Source organism: Uloborus diversus, chromosome 4 (assembly GCF_026930045.1).
Source record: "Uloborus diversus isolate 005 chromosome 4, Udiv.v.3.1, whole genome shotgun sequence".
NCBI lineage: Eukaryota > Metazoa > Arthropoda > Arachnida > Araneae > Uloboridae > Uloborus > Uloborus diversus.
In genome coordinates, this window is record NC_072734.1 from 71845900 (window position 1) to 71863142 (window position 17243).

The following is a 17243-nucleotide window of genomic DNA, read 5'->3' on the forward strand; positions in this document are numbered from 1 at the left end:
CGGCAGACAGCGTCCCATCAGAAGCATAGTTTCAAAAAACAGAAGATAAAAGATGCATCATTAATTAGTAATCACGACATCCATCACATTGAAAAGAGTTTTCTATTGTTACTTGTCACAGAAATAGACATATTGAACAAAGTCAACAATCTTCTTTCTAGTACACTCTTAACTAAAATTTTGAATGTCAATAAAGATTTCCCTAAAGATATGTGTGAGCTTATATTAGGTTTCCCCTAGTGATGAGCTTATAACATACATTTCCTTCGGTACATTCTTTATTTCAATAATTAAATTTCAATTTTACTTTTAGTAAATACCATACTGCTATTAGCACATCTTTCAAATAGTTATAAGTGTTTTATAAACTTAGAATATATTTTGCGGTTTAAATAAAATTCGTATAACTATTTCTTGTCATTTCGTTGGAAGTAAGTGTACTGAAACAACTATTTCCTCTTGTAATTCGTTTTCTTTTTTACCTCCCAGGTTATCCAGTTTGAAAAAATAAAACTAATATTTTTCAATTGATTCGCGTTGGTTGTTAAATAATTAATTTTTAGTTTTTGTATTAACTCAAGTGGGAAATTAAAAGATGCTACAAAGTTATTACTCTTAATTTGTATTGATGTTTCAATGTTTTAACTTCCTTTTACAAAAAATGAAGTATTGTATTCGCGAAAAACATTTCACGCGGAAATCGGTCTTAATTTCTATTTTGCTCACCCCTGAATGAATGTTGAGTTTATTTTTCAACCCGACCACACGTGGATATATGTCTAGGAACGTACAGACACCCGAAATGTCCACTTTGACGATCTCCGAGTTAATTACGAGTTTTCTCGTGACGTCTGTATGTACGTATATATGTGTGTATGTGTGTCGCATAACTCAAGAACGGAATGTCCTAGAAAGTTGAAATTTGGTACTTAGACTCCTAGTGGGGTCTAGTTGTGCACCTCCTTTTTTGGTTGCATTCGGATGCTCCAAAAGGGGGTATTTTGCCCCTTTTTGGGGGGAAATCATTGTTAATTTCGATGTAAACTCAAGCAGTGTTATAATTTGGCGGACACTTGGCGATATATCGCCAATCTTTTGGTCGCCAAGTTTTGGCGATTTTTTTTGGCAATTTTGCGACTTGGCAAGTTTTGGCGATTTTTTAATTTTTTTTTTAAAAATCTGTTTCCAATTTGGCCACTGTTGTTGATATTTAGAGAGAAAACTATTGAATCACATTAAAACTGCCAATAATGAGAAAATGACATTAAATTGGAGTAAAAGGAAGTCATGGGATGCACACATCAGCTCGTTTATGTTAAATATGAGTTGCTTGTTCCTTCGGTTTACTTTTTCGAAAATATCATTAATTCACCACTATTAATATTCAGCAGTCAAGATTGCTTATTGATTTCACTTCGTTAAAAGCATAACGTTGGTGCCAGTAATCTATTTTCTTAGTGATTGGCAGATATCAGTCACGTGATCCTAAGTAATTGTGTTGAATGACTTAGACAAAAATAATCACATAATCTTGAATTTTATGTTAAAATTAATCAGAAATTCATCCCCATTTTTTTACGTAATTTTTAAAATTCTATCAGGAATTTTAAGCAGTTTGAAAAATGAATCACCTTTAAAGCTCTAGATTAGAGGTCCCCAACGGGCGAAAAAAGAAAAAAGAGAGAGAGAAAAAAGTACAAAATTTAAATTTTGCTAGGGCTGGTTTTGAGAGCAGATGAGTGGTAATTGATGTAAATCTAGCAACTTACTCACGTTTTTATAAAGATTTTGGTGAATTTTGTACACAATAACCTTCTTCGAAGAAACACTTCCACATGAATTATATTTACATTAATTACCCCAAAGTATTTTGAGATGTCATAAACACTTAGTAACAATTTCATTGAACAAGTATGGCTTGATTTTAAGTAAAACAATTGATTTACTAATATGTAAACAATGAAGACAAACTAAAAGTTACTGCTTGTGCTAAATAATGTTTTGTAAACAGATATAAAGTATAACAAATAATTATGTTCTGGAAATTTTGACATTTCTGCTTTTTTTTTAATAATTTCTAGTTTTGGTTCCAAGATTGGAAAATAAAATAAATAAATCAACCAAGTGTGTGTGGGGGGGGGGTTGTTTCCCCCCTTTAGAGACCATAAATGGAACCATGACTATTCGGCCCATTGAGAAGGAATAAAAGGTAGAGAGAGTGAAGCTATCCATTCTTGAAGCAAAGATCCCAAGTCACGTGACATGCGTGAAAGTAAATTATTGGAAGAAATCAGATTTTTTCTGCTCGTTTTACGTAAAACGTGTCTCTCATTCGTCAAAGTTGAACCTTGTGTATTGAGATCTACGCCTCAGCATTTACTAACCCAATGATTGAAATTGCTCTCTCCAGGTACTAATTCCTACTATAAGATTCGGCATAAGCCACCTCAAGGTGGTGTTTTCCGCCTATGTACTTACAAATGGTTAGTTTTTACAATACCGATTTTTTTTGGTAAATAGTTATATTTGCTAATGACTTTCAACAGTTCCTAATTCTCGGAAAAATAATCGTGTCAGGTGACTGAAATTTCTGACTAATAAATAAATCAAGGGATTTATTTCATTCAGTTATTACCAAATACATGTACAATAATTTAAACAAATTGTAAAATATCATCTTTTGTTATATTAAAAAATAATCCATTGACATTTCATATATTTTTGTAGAATATCATTATCCCTTAATATGTTGCCAATATTACTAACAGTAAATCAGGGATGAACTTTTTGCTCTGAGTAAGGCCAATTATGTTTCAAGGAGCCCCTTTTTCAATGTAAAATAGTGAGATTTTGGATGTGTGATAAAAGTCGTATGCCTTTACATCCAAAAGCTCACAATTTTGCATTGAATGAGCTGATGTGTGCATCATATGACTTCCTTTTACTCCAATTTAATGTCATTTTCTCATTACTGGTAGTTTTAATATGATTCAATAGTTTACTCTCTAAATATCACAAACAGTGGCCAAATTGAAACCAGATTTAAAAAAAAATAAAAATAATAAAAAAATAAATAAAAAATCGCCAAATTTGTCGCCAAGTTGGCGACCAAAAGACTGGTGATATATCGCCAAGGGTCCGCCAAATTATAACACCACGTGAGTTTACATCGAAATTAACAATGATTTCCCCCCAAAAAGGGGCAAAAGACCCCCTTTGAAGCATACGAATGCAACCAAAAAGGAAGGTGCACAACTAGACCCCACTAGGAGTCTATGTACCAAATTTCAACTTTCTAGGACATTTCGCTCTTGAGTTATGCGACATACATACACACATACGCACATACATACGTACATACTAGGGTGAGCCGAAAAAACTTTTTTTGGAAATCTGTTTTTGGATGGTGCAGAAAAGTTGCTATATGGGCCCGTTATTACCCATAAAAAATTTCGCTAAATTTGTTTAATATTTAGCCGGCGATATTTGACCTTGAAAAACTGAAAAAAAGGGCAAAAATGCACTTTTTTCAAAAAAAAAAAAAAAAAGGGGGGGGGGGGGGTCAAAAATAAAAGTTTGAAGCTAGTTTCAGCAAACATTAGAAGTATCTGTCAGTGAATTAGTTGAAATCCTCAAAGACTTTTATAGATTTCGTACAATATTTAGCTACGCTCCTTTAAGACTGACACATGAGAAAAAGGGGAAAAAAAAATTAAAAGTAGTTTCAAAATAAGTAAATACTGAAATGTTACGCAACACGTTGCTTAGAAAAAACAGTAAAAATTCAATCAATTTCATGCGACATTTGTACGTCAATTTTAAAAAATGCACACACTCAAATAAAAAATAGTTACATAAGAGCCTAATTTTTTAATCTTCGGTTCCAATTGTTTCTCCTGGATAATAAACGGCGCTCAACTGCTTCTATTATTCCTAAGATTATTTTATAACTATTATATAACTGTTTGATAAATAGAGCCCTTGAGTATTAAAAAAATGTGAGTCCTTTGAAGTCTTTTAAACGGGAGTGGGACATTTCGAATGTCATTGCATTATTATCTTTGTTTTGGTATACAACACGACTGTTATGTAGAAATGCGCGAAAAAGAAAGTAACGCGAGCAAGCACAAGTAGTCTTCTATTTGGACCTGGAAAAGATGTCTCCTCCCGATGCTTTATTTCTTCCAACATATGAAGACATTATCAGATGTTATCAAATCACTAGGATGCAAATAAAGGGAGAAGGAAATAAGCAACCATCTTCTGCAAGTGTGGCCGCTGTAGTTGCAAAAAAAGTTATTGATATTTGGGAGCGTGCTTCCCTTCCCCTTGTTTCGATAAGAAGAGTGATTACCATGATTTTATCTTATTATTCTAAATATAATAATGCAACAAAAAATGCTAAGAATATAAAGACGCAACTTTTACAATAAAAGCTAGGCAAATTTAAAGCAGAGGCTACATTTGACATTTGTTTGACATTTGTGAATGCAAATGCGCAGATTTATATTCGTGTAATTGCAAAAAAAAAAAAAAAAAAAGCAAAAGTGCTAAAGTCCCTGATAGAGGAAAAACAATTTCTAATTGATCAAAGGACAGTAAGAAAAATGGCTATTGGAAAAGTGGATAAAGTAACAAATAATGCATATTTTCGCTCATCCTGAACAGCTACTGTTGACAATGTTGTTTGACTCAAGAAAATACATTCGGGAATTATCTGTTAGGCGCATCTGTTCTGAACTCTAGAAATAAGAAGACGAAGAGCTCTGATGGTGTACGATTTTTAAAGCGTCCTAAACTCAATTTTGAAGCCGTTGATTATGTTAATTTAGTTGATTGGGCAAACTGTGTTGCAACAGAGTCACCTCTTACAATGCATCTAAAAGACCAACAATTGAAAGAAATGTGCAAAGAACAGCCTACAGAGTTCACTTTCGAAAAATTTCCCTGTCACACGGAAGCTGTGGAACTTTGTGTGAAACTAATAACCGAAGCTGCAATAAAAGTTCGTGGTGAAACTGCACAAGATGGATACATTCGTGCCAAATTTCAAGCTAGAAAAGAACTTCCATCGTTTGATAACAAAGGACAATATTATTCCAAAAAGAAATATTCATTATGCATGAGGTATTATAAATCAAATTTGAAGATTTCTTTTTCAAAATTTTATTATCTTTATATGTATTTCTAGAAAATGTATGATACTATTGCGTGATAATAATTACTATGATTAATAGTGCTATTTAATTAATCAGTCTATGATTTAATTCTGAAAAATAATTTTCAATGGTTTTTAAAGAAATTCAATATTTTTTCATTTTTCTCTAATTTTTAATGTCGGAAAGGAGCGGTTAAATGCTCATTAAAATCAATGAAACATTTTATGGGCTCGAACTGACTCATTATATAACATTTTCGGTGCATTGCAGCAGAATATTTGGAATTTAGGTTTAAAAAAAAATTTCCACAAAAATTCATTTTTCCCTTTTTTTTCGGTTTTTTAGTGTCAAATTGCGCCGGCTAGATATTTTTTAATATCCAAGAAATTTTTTGTGAGCTCTAACTAGCTCACTACACAACTTTTGCGCGCTATCCAAAAATTGATTTCGCAAAAAAAAAAAAAAAAAAATTCGGCTTATTTCGGCCCACCCTAGTACGTACAGACGTCACGAGAAAACTCGCTGTAATTAACTCGGGAATCGTCAAAATGGATATTTCGGGTGTCTGTACGTTCCTAGGCACATATCCACGTGTGATCAGGTTGAAAAAAAAAACTCAACATTCATTTGGGAGTGAGCAAAATGGAAATTAAGGCCGATTTTTGGGCGAAATTGTTTTCGCAAATACAATACTTCCTTTTTTGTAAAAGGAAGTAAAACAGGGTCCCTTGAAAACCTGAAACTTGTATATGCAGTAATCTACTAATTTTGTGTGATAAAACATAGTCGTATAATTGAGTAACGGGTGTTTTGCAACATCTATTAGGTTTTAAAATAAACTACTGTGCAGTGTCCAGTTCCATCTATCAGCAAGGACCATTTTCCTAAAATAATTTCAGTTGAAACGAAAAGTCCTTACTCAACAAACATCTACTCTGCTATGGTACAAACTTAGACTATTCTTTAAAAAGAGAAAGAATTGGGTACTTAAGTTCTCCTTATGAGCTTGTTTTGCATCAGCACAAGTTGACAACAACAAATCTATTGGATTTCCTATTTCCTGGTGCTTCTCCTTGATCGAGTGCATAAACTCTTTATTCATCTAAGCCAAAGTTAATTTCAATAAGCAACTTTTGTACAAGTTAAGATTTAAAAAAAAAAAAAAAAACGTTTTGCAGCATATCGGAAATATCTTCAAACAGTATCATTAATCATATCAAGTTTAAACAACTGAGGTTATCAAGTTAGTATTTTTATCTGTGCCTTTACTTAAATAGTACCATGATCACGTTTAAGTCATTTAACTTATGTACATAAAAACGGATGCTTATTTGGGTAGTATGTGTTTCTTCCACAAACTCAGTTTATGTCGTATTTTACCAATTTTTTTGCAAAAGTACTTTGTTCTCAGAAATTCAGATGGGGAGGGGGGGGGGGGGTTGTCACCCTATGGGGGACATAAACCTCCACAGTTTTTTTTTTCCTTATACAAATCCAGTTTCATCAGATCTTTGCCAAATTATACACAAAGGTTTTTTGATGCTCAGGAATTGTAAAAGAGGGTTTCTCCTTATACAAATCTAGTTTAAGTCAGATTTTTGCCAAATTCGGTGGAGGTGTTTTGATGCTCAAGAATTCAAAAAGGGGTTGAATTTCAGAAATTGCTAAGGTGGCTAGCTTATTTTGTTGTTATTGGTGGATTACTTTTCATTTTAACAAAATTTTCAAGCTTGTTTAATGACTCTTAAAATGGTTTATCAAATACTAGATCAAGAACTTGCATCAAAGAAGCCCTAAGAGAAAATATCCCAAAGTGCCTTTTGCAAGACTAACGAAGTTTTCAACAGGATAATATGAATGTACCGACTTACACGATACAAATGCAACAACTGATATACTAATACTATGTGGTAGGTAGAAAAATATTCATTACCCTTACTTTTGACTAAATTTTATAAATAATGAGAATTTTCACATCTATTTGATAGTATTTGCATTTTACAATTAAGCCATTTGCTAACTTAGTAGCTTAACTTCACTACCTAAAAATGTTAACTCAGTTCAATTTACATTTCTGTGCTTCTGAAATGACAAACATTGATTGCTCAAGTTTTTGCAACTAATTTTCAAGCATGATTTATTTACGTCAACCTTTCAGTACTAAAGCTATGCACAAGCAATTCAAAAATTGCTTAAAAACAGCTTTTGTAGCTAATGCTACCAACAGTAAAATCATGTTACAAAAATGGTTGAATTGAAATTCCCCCCCCCCCCAAAAAAAAACTAATATTGTTAAAATTCGAGTGTATTTATCTATGTATGCTTGTATGTCACTTGAACTTCTTCCAAAGGCCAGAGAATTAACGATTGAACCAGGTGATGATACATTCTTAATTATTCGGGCATAATGTTAAGGCAGTTTTGTTTTTTTTACGTCTTTAATCAGCAGAAATGTTAACAAAAACGTCAATTTTCAAGGGTGTTTCATTCACTTCAGAATTTCCAAGACTCAGCTTGCTGGCATCCTGCCAATAGTTGCTTGCAGAAAGCGAAATAGAAAATTTAACCTTGGTGCAATAATGCCTAGTTCATGCGGTAAGTTTGAAACGCGTGGTAGTGGAAAAATAGAGATTAATGTACTGCTGATCAGGCTTGGAGTAATCTGAGTAATCAATTACGTTTTTTTGTAATCATAATCATAATGGTATTCTGTCGATGGGATATGCCCGTAATCGGGATTTTCATGCTTATTCATAACTGTAATCTAAGTAAAATAATATGTAATTTCCCCTAGTAAGCGTGTATTCTTGACTTTCTAAAAATGAAAAAAATCAAGGCCGCCCTTTTACTAATGTATGCAGAGATAACATAGTTCAATAGTAACATAGAAAATGACTTCTTTCTTTAAACAACTATTAAGTGCCCATCCCCACTCATCCTTATTTGCAAACGAGAGTCATAAATCGAGCCCTATCTTAAGTGTTTAATACAATTAGTACCCTGTGGCCTTGACAGGAACGTTTCAGGGCTTCTTGGGAATGTCTTCCCCAATCCTTACAATTGGTCATTCATCAGTTTCCCTTTCAGCTGTCAATGTTAGGCAGTCAGGCGAAGCACATTACCGCCTTAAAATCTTATTTTAGCAGAAAAAGTAAAATTATATCAAAAATACAACTAAGTTTCGCGCAACAAAAAGCTTTTGGTTTTTTTTATACTTTCATGAGAAAGTAATGAATGACTGGAAAAAGATTTTGTCAAAAGAAAACCAAATTCACATTTGTGTTTCAGTGATTCTTTTAACACTCTTGCTTTTACACATATTGCATTTATTTTTTGCTACATGCCATCTAATCTAAACCCTGGTAAATAAGTTTTTTTTTTTTTTGTATGTTTTCAAAATCATTTCTCGCATAGTTCCATCTTAAATGTATGTTTATATATTTACAACTAATATTATCTCTAATTAATGAGTATGTATGAAAGTAAAAATGTTGCATTGATAGATTTTATAAAATTTGTTTATGTTTTATTGTATCAAGGAATTAACACAAATTTTGAAATTTAATTATCTTTTAATGCCACATTTTTAAAGTGAGGAAAATTGTACTTCACTGCTGCATTAAAACTGTGATGTATAAATATTCTTATAAAATACTCATTTATAAAAAAATCTGTATAACTCATCAAAAAAAAAAGCTGTAAACTAAAAAGTGGAAATCATAGCAAAACATGTTATGTCGAATCTTATTTTTTATGAGTGTTAAGTTGAAACCTTTTAGCACTTGTAAAAGTGCAATTTACAATTTTACATATTTACAATCTTTTGTAAGTGATTGATTCAAGAATGAAATCAAAGCATATGCAAATAGCTTATCAAATGATCATAAAATTGATCTTGTAGGGGTCTAACACTCATATGTATCCTTTTTTTAAAAATAATACTACCCAAGTATTTTTTTAACTTCTGTGTCATCTGCTCCAGTTCAACGATTGTTTAGCATTGCTGGAAATTTTTTTACTTCTCAAAGAATGAGAAAAAAAACCCAGACATCTTTGAAGTATTAATTACACTTAAATCCTTTTTTTTTTAAATTTTCAATTGTTTAGTTCCATATCTTTTATTTACACTTTCTGCCTATCTTATTACATTGCAGTTTTTCTGCATAAAGAACCATATGAGGTTCTTTTTTTTTTTAAATAAGTGTATTAAATTAACTGATAATATACTAAATAATTGAGAGTACAATGTATGCTGAAATATACCACACAATTTTCAAAAATTATAAGCTCTAAAATGTTGAGCAGTTTAGCAGTAAGTTATTACCTTAAGCCAGTGCTAAGGCAGAACTACTGCAATGGTAAAATAATATTGAATAGCTGAGTCTAAAACAATGTGCATTGTGAATACATTTAAATTTACTAGATTTTTTTAATCTTTCATACATTGCTCTTTTCCTGCAACAGTGCAATAATACAAAATAAATAATCTTTAAGGTTATACTACATGGTGCAGGGTGTCCAGCAAAGGACTCCCTGATTTCAAAATGAAATGTCTTGAACACAAAAGACTTTTGAAATGAAGCAAGCCGTATGTTTATTGTAAAAGCCGTGAAAACCATGTACAGAATTAGTACCAAAAAGTGCCAGCAGGTGGCGCTGCAGGTGCAATTACTGCTTGCTTGGGTTCGACATTACCCTCCAACTCATCGGCCACGTTGAGGCTTTGGTGAAGAGAGTACGGATTTTTTTCGGGTCAGGGCCTGTAGGACCATTATGCTGTTTTTAAAAGCTTCGCTTTGTTGCTATAGGACTGTAGCCTAAGCTGTGAAATTCCAGCAACAGGTAACACTCGTTGTTCAATGAGGTACATGTTTAAACCTTGTTTCATGTTTCAAAGCTAGAGATTATAGTCCAACCTTTGCAGCACTATTTACAAGGACTCCTATTGCAATTACAGTGTCCAGGGCCACCTGTTGGTACTTTTAGGTATTAATTTCTAAATTTCTGCACAGGATTTTTATGGCTTTCGCAATAAACATATCATTTCTTTCATTCCAAAATCTTCCTTTGATTTCGAGATATTCTCTTTCAAAATCAGGGAATCCTATGCTGGACACCCTGTATTTAGTTGCAATTATCTCTTTAATATTAAATCAAAAATCATAATTTTCAACTGTCACGTTAATGCAAATGAGTGATATATATACATTATAAGCCTGTAATCAAAATCATAATCAGCATATTATAATTGTAATCAATGACATTTTCAACATAATCGGATAGTTGCTTTAATTGTAATTACGTTTTGCCAGAGGATTATAATCGTAATCCCCCCTTTTTTGTGCCCGTAATCATAATTGATTACATTCCCTGGCAATTGACTCCAAGCCTACTGCAGATTGAGGTGTGCCTAAGTAGTTAGGTTGCACAGAATGTGCCATTGTAATTTTCAGGGGGGGGGGGGATTTCTCCCATTTTTGGAAGTTAGCTTCATGATATTTGAGGGTGATGAGCACCCAGGCAGATTAATTAATGATCTGCCACAAGTGGCAAAAAAAGGAGAGAAGCTTTAGGAAGTACTCCAGTACTTTGGTGGGGGAATGGAGGTGTACACCAGTCAGGTTGCACGAGTTGCCCTTCCAGCTAGTTTTAATTGCAATATTTCTGATGATAATGAGTTAAAATAGAGGAACTGCATATGCATGCTGGAGTTTATTTATAAAATATTTATTACAGAATTCATTTTACAATTGAAACAACCTTATTTACAGTATAATTTACTAATTTGTATTTTCTAACTTTATTTTCTTTTTTTTCTTTGGTGATTTTGATTTCTTTTTTTTCGAAGAATCAAGTTCATTCACAAATTGCACCTTGTCAGGAGATGCGGCTTTTTCTTCTTCCTCACTATTTACAACTTTACCAGTGTCTTCATCAGCAGGTATTGCCTCTTTCTTAATGCTCCTAAAAAAAATAATAATAATAACTGCAATCAGAATCTATCTTAAAAAAAGACATTGAGATTTAAGAGTTGTTTCATAATGTTCTTTTACAAGGAAGCTTTTTTATTAACTCTTTAAGACCGGGAAGGGGGGAATTTTTTACTACAGCTAAGTCCTGACTTTTTCGACCAAGCTATTTTGGCAATGGAATCGTCCACTCTCAGACCCCCCATTGGCAGCATCTCGTCAGTTCTTGTGTGCACTAATTGCAGGAGGCGTGGTAAGCTGTCACCTTAATCGCTGTCACGCTTCAGGCGTGCAGCCTTTTTCACTATTTTCCTAGTCTAGTGTTCATCGCCTATGTTGGTTCAGCTGTGTGCGATCTATAGACACATGGGATGTTTTAAAATTACGAAAAAACATCTGAACCACAAAAAAATATTCAAAAATTAAAAGCAACTTCAGAATGAAGAATTTCAAAGGGAAAAAAATAGAACAAGTCGCGTAAATGAAAAAGAATGAATATCAAAGTTTCTTCATTTCCCCCTTCCTCCCGAAAAGCGGGCATCTTCACAAGTTATTAGCTATCAATCCTTGTAGTTGTACATCACTGTCACTTGTCCCATCAGTTGAAAATACTTCGGTCGGAAGAAAGGATCTTTGAGTTGGTCTCACAGCGTGACTTGCCATCAGTTCCTACCCATATTGCTAATCAGTTGTTTTTTTTTTTTTTTTTGGATATCATGTTCAGCCTACAGCACAAAATGCCTAACCTTTCTAGCAGCTTTAGTTTTTGGAAACATTTCCCCCGATTTCGATTGATTAAAAAAGTTTGAGCATAGCCAATAACTTTTATTCTTCTGCAGGAAAATAAATTATAAAACATATAGTTCTTTTTAATACATATTTTCCTTTTTTATAAAGTTATTGAAAAAGGCTATAATAAAATTATAAAACATTCTTTTTTTAGAAATATAGATATTTTTTAGATTTTTAAGAGACATATTTTAGAATTACAGAAAATCAGAAAATATATATGTAACAAGGGCATGGCGAGAGAAGGTTTGCTGGGTTAATTCCCAACTCCCTTAATTTTCGCATATTGATTGTAAATCTTTATATGTTATACACATATATTAGCCACCTTCAACGCGTAAATGATTCGCCTTTTTACACAATTCACTTTCTTCACCAAGTATGTTGCCTTCGCTGACTGCTAAAGTAAATTTGATAATTCCTAAGAATCATTTCCAAAGCCTCATGTGATACTTTGCTGCGAAATGAATGTGAAATATTGCTTTGAGCATGAGTGACATGTTGTTCGGAAGACAATTAGAAAATGCTGTTTTGTGATTACATTTTTAGAAGTGCAAATTTTTAATATATTACTAGTAAGTATGACTTTACTCACACTTTTGAACTCAAAAGGAAAAATGATCCTTCGCTAGGTTAAATATTTTATAATATGGTAACATATTTCTTGTTTTCTTCTCTCCCATTCTGAGAAAATAGTTGCCAAGGCATTTTCTTTAGTCACAAGAGTGACCTGAACCTTGGAGTTGGTCGGACCTTGCTTACATAATATACATATTATGTGTGCATATATGTAGTTATTATCTTTTAATGTAATTATGACCTCGTATCTCGTTTTTTGTTGCACTACTATTTGGGTAACAGTTGTGTGTGTGGGGTGGGGGGGGGGACGCAATTTATTTTCAAGGGTTCATTCTAGCTCTTAGCATATCTGTTTAGATGCCTTTTGAGGTCTGATTTGCTAAGTGTTGCTTTTGAGATTCTAAAACTGGAAAGAAATAAGTACTTTGAGGCTGAAAATAAAAATAATGAAAAAAAAGTTAACAGATGGCAAAATTTTGCAAATAGTAGTTGCATACCCGTGTTTCGAAGTTCCTTTTAACCCCAAAGCATGTATATGCAATTAGTTGCAAATTGTGTGCTTTATCAATGTTTTGTATTATTTTTACTAATGATAATTCGTACATAAATTTATAAAACCCAAAATACAATTTGTTTCTAAAAACTGGCATAAAAAGATGAGAATTAAAAGTTTGGGAAAATAAAACGCAATTATACAACAAATTCGTTTTTTCTCATTTTTTGAGGATACCATGTGAACTCAAGTCATTAGCAGCTCTCCATTCATGCAATTGTCGCTGTCACTTGCTAAATGACTACCGGTGAGAAAAAAGGAACTTCCTTGGGGTGGTCTCCCAGTAAGGGTCTCTTTCTGCCCACTACCCCTGCGTTCAAGTGGGCCGGATTCGGGCGGTCTTGGATCTAAGCTACAAAGCCTTTTCGGACGGCCTCGGTCTTAAGGAGTTAACAGTAACATACACTGCCATAGTGAAAAATAAGGTTTTGGAGTTCCCTCCCCCCTTAATCGGCAACATCCTTTCTTTGTTAAAATATGAAACTGTTCAGGTAAAAATTGGTATGCATCTTCACATGGTACATACTCAATATATTTTATAGAAAAAAATCAAAATACAAGCAAAAATGCATAATTACTACAATGTGTTTATTAAATCTAGGGGCTGATTGCCCAAATGATGGGCCTGCCCTTAACGTCATCAAAGAAAGCTTAAAACCAACTTCAATTTCAGAAAAAAATCGGGAAGGAATTCTAATCCTTTTTTTATTCGCCTTTCTAAAACTTACCTAAAACATGAATCCCCCCCCCCCCCCCTAAAATGATAGTCTGTATCCGGTCCTAGTTGTACTTACTTTTGTCAAACTTTGTTCTGTTGTCTTTTGACCCATAATAGATGGAGAGTTGGAATGACAAGAATTAATTAACTCTTGAGTCCAATATACATTCATCCTCTCTGACAAGTTAGTATCATATACCCAGTGTCCTAAGATATTCTTTTCTTCATGCCAAATTTCAGGAGTGTTGATAACACTTGTTTACCTAACACAGGCAATGTATAGCCCTAGTTGTAAGGCTAAATTACCAGCAAGACAAAGAGCTGCTTCTTCTGTAATTTTAAAATCACTTTTATTTGCAATAAAACAATGTGTCATTGGATACTGATTAGGTGAGAATTCACTGACAACATGAAATTATTTATCTATTTTATTTAATGGCAAAAATAAAAGATTCCATCTTGTTTCTAAAATCTAGAAGCTAACCAGAACAAAATGTTGAAGATGGATTAAACTGGCATCAGTAAAACTTTTCGCGAAGCATTTAATAAAACTGAGACAACTTAATTGACGTAATATAACATTAGATTATGCATGTGTAATACTAATATAAGATGTAATAAAATTTATTATGTAATTGCAAATTTAAATAATACTAATTACTGCAATTTTAACATTAAATTTAATTTTAGTTTATGGAAAATATACAAAATCTAACTAAATATGAAAATGTGTATTCATATAATTTTGCAAATAGTAATCTTTTAGAAGTGTATAATAATAACCTGAAACAGTTTCCCTTCCTTGAAAAGTTTCCCTATTTACTTTTTCAACCTCTCAAAAGTCAAGTTGGGAGTAAAAATTATTTTAGAATCTCAAGTCCAATCAATAATGCATCAAATATTGAAACCACAAATCAATTTACTGTATTGTGTGAACTTTTTTGAAACAAATGCTTGATGTTAGATAAGCTTCAAATTTAAAAGGAAAAAAAATCCCACTATTTGTAAGGTATACTAATATTTAAATTTTACAAGATAAAAAGATGCATTTATGTTTGAAAAATATTTTCAAAATCAGCAAGTTCAGCATGTGGAGAAAATGCAGCAAAATTTAATGAAGAAGCAGTGGCCTTTTTTTTTTTTTGAATTCATTAAGAAACTCTTCTCGGCCGCTTCTACATTTCTCAAATGAACCCCTCCAGTCACATGGTGATCTACATCATTTCGACCACCGTGAGAAACGTTAAGCCACTCACAAATCTCACAATGCACATATTTCCCCCTTTCTTATCAGACTTTTTAAATGCAGAAATTCAACAGTATATGACTCCGTGTCAATTTGAAAATAATATTTCTTTGCTTTTTCCAACTCTATTTGTACAATGTGATGCAAAATAAAAAAGCATAAGTCGTGTTTCAGAACTTGTTCCTCTATGCCTCGTTCTTTACCCACGGAACGAAAAAAGGCCTGGAGTCGACCAATGAGCTTACAGAGACGAAGCTGGGAGTGGCTAAGGTTCCCAGATCTTTCCAGAGAGCAAGCGGATTGAAACGAAACAGCTTAATTCTGCTGCCAGCTAGTGGGGAAAAATTACCTATTGGGCAATTTTAACACAATCTGGCAACACCGCAGCTGCATAAATGCTCTGAAGAAACCACAAAGCAAAATGGCCAGTTGTGTTTAGGAGGTAGCTTTTGGGAATGGAATGCTTTATTTGGCTACTTTTCAAGCAAATCTGAGTTTTTAAAAACTTTTTGGAGGACTTTTTTGAGCAAACAGTTATGATTTCATTGAAAAAACAGTTCCAAAGTGAACCGTAGCGAAAAACCGTAAAAATTGGGAGTCTATCCATAAGCCGTAAAGTTTAAGTCCCATCCGTAAATTTTACAGATAATCCGTAAAAGTTGGCAAGTCTTTGAAAGGAAAAGCTTGCATTCAAAGAGTATCAAATAACTAATTGAGCCCTACAACCAAAACCTTCGATTTAAGATGGCAAATGGTGGATCGGCAATATTTCTGAAATTTCAGCAGAAGAAAATAATGTCTTTTTCAATTTCATGCAGCCAAATGGATCTGCATGTGAATTCAAGTCTAAGTAGACAGGAAGTGTGCTGGATTCAATAATAATGAATAATGTCTGTCATTCCACCACTATGGGCACATCAGCTATCATTCATACTTTTAATAAAACTATAAATACGTAGAACAAACTTACCCTCCAAGGCAAAGAATAATTTGATTTCGAAGAAGTTTTCCTTTTTTAGCTATTCTTTTTACATCTTTTTTCTTCATATTACTTAGAAGAGGAACCAACTCTGCATAGGGTTTTAACAGTAGCTGAAAAACAAGTAATTTTTTTACCATGCTTCGGAAATAACAATAAAAATTTAGTCTAAAAATCACAACATTAAACACTTTTCTGTAGAACGATGGTTTTACTAGAGGGCCATTGTACTCAGTGGCGGATACAAGGGGAGGGTCATAGGGGTCAAGACCCCTCCCAAACTGTCCAGACTTACACATATAAAATTTAAAATATATTGATTACTAAATAACATGGCAAAACAAAGAAAATTACAAATTAATATTTTTAAACACTAACTAATACCTATTTAAGGCAAATTTTCAGAAACCTATTTCTGAACGTTTGGCTCCGAATTTGTAACATTGTGACTGTTTGCCTGCATCTAGGAAACTAAAACAAAAGGGAAGAAAAGGAAAGTTCAGCAGCAGGTGATTTGATGGGGCTTGCTGCAGGACAGTCGATGATGTTTTTGGCATTGATTTAGATGGCTTTAGAAAGCAGTTTCCAATTCTTAACATAGAAAATGAGGAGACATGCTATAAGCTTTGCGGCCTGCATATGGCCCCCAGGCAGTAGACTGGTTACAACTACTGTAGAACATATGATTAAAGCACTCCTCCAAAACAAGTAAATAACAAACTAATGGGAGATTCATGAACATAGAAGTTTTCGTGCTTACAAAACCTGCTAAATAAACTAAAGACAATTTTATGCCAGAGGAGGAAACTTTACTGATTTTCTATACGTAAGATCAATTTTCCTTAGTAAATGAGAAAATATATAGATTTTTAGGTATACATAGAAAATAAACTTGTGTGCTGCAAGCGCTTTTAGTTATGATTATTTATATGCTCCCAAACATAGCCAATTCAATGAGCCTTTTGCATGTGCTTCTATTTTTGTAATGTGTTCAATGTTTCCTTTAAATACAAAAGCAAAAATAGGTTTATCTCACCTGATTTGTTTTTTCTTTAACAAGGGTATGAACTGAATAAATCACATTCAACAATTCTGTCAAATACAGTGGCTTTACAGTGTCATTACTTAATCCAGTTTTCAGATTCTGAAAAAGAAAGTAAGTTTAATTCATAGGAAAAATATATTTAAACAAAAATACATTGCATTCCATAAGGTAAAATTTTAAAAAGGTGACTTTTGCCAGTGTATGTT

The 17243-nt window shown here is 33.0% G+C and overlaps 1 protein-coding gene across 1 annotated transcript in view; it reads right to left on the reverse strand.

The window, feature by feature from the left end:
- Positions 1–10859: 10859 nt before the first annotated feature.
- The window catches only part of LOC129219690 (myb-binding protein 1A-like protein), a 94718-nt gene continuing 88334 nt past the window's right edge, over positions 10860–17243 (reverse strand). The window contains exons 29-31 of the mRNA XM_054853970.1: positions 17029–17136; positions 15984–16105; positions 10860–11123 (exon numbers count right to left, since the gene is read on the reverse strand). Of these exons, the coding sequence (XP_054709945.1) occupies positions 10940–11123; positions 15984–16105; positions 17029–17136 (414 nt within the window). The 3' untranslated portion in view covers positions 10860–10939. The remainder of the gene's footprint in view (positions 11124–15983; positions 16106–17028; positions 17137–17243) is intronic.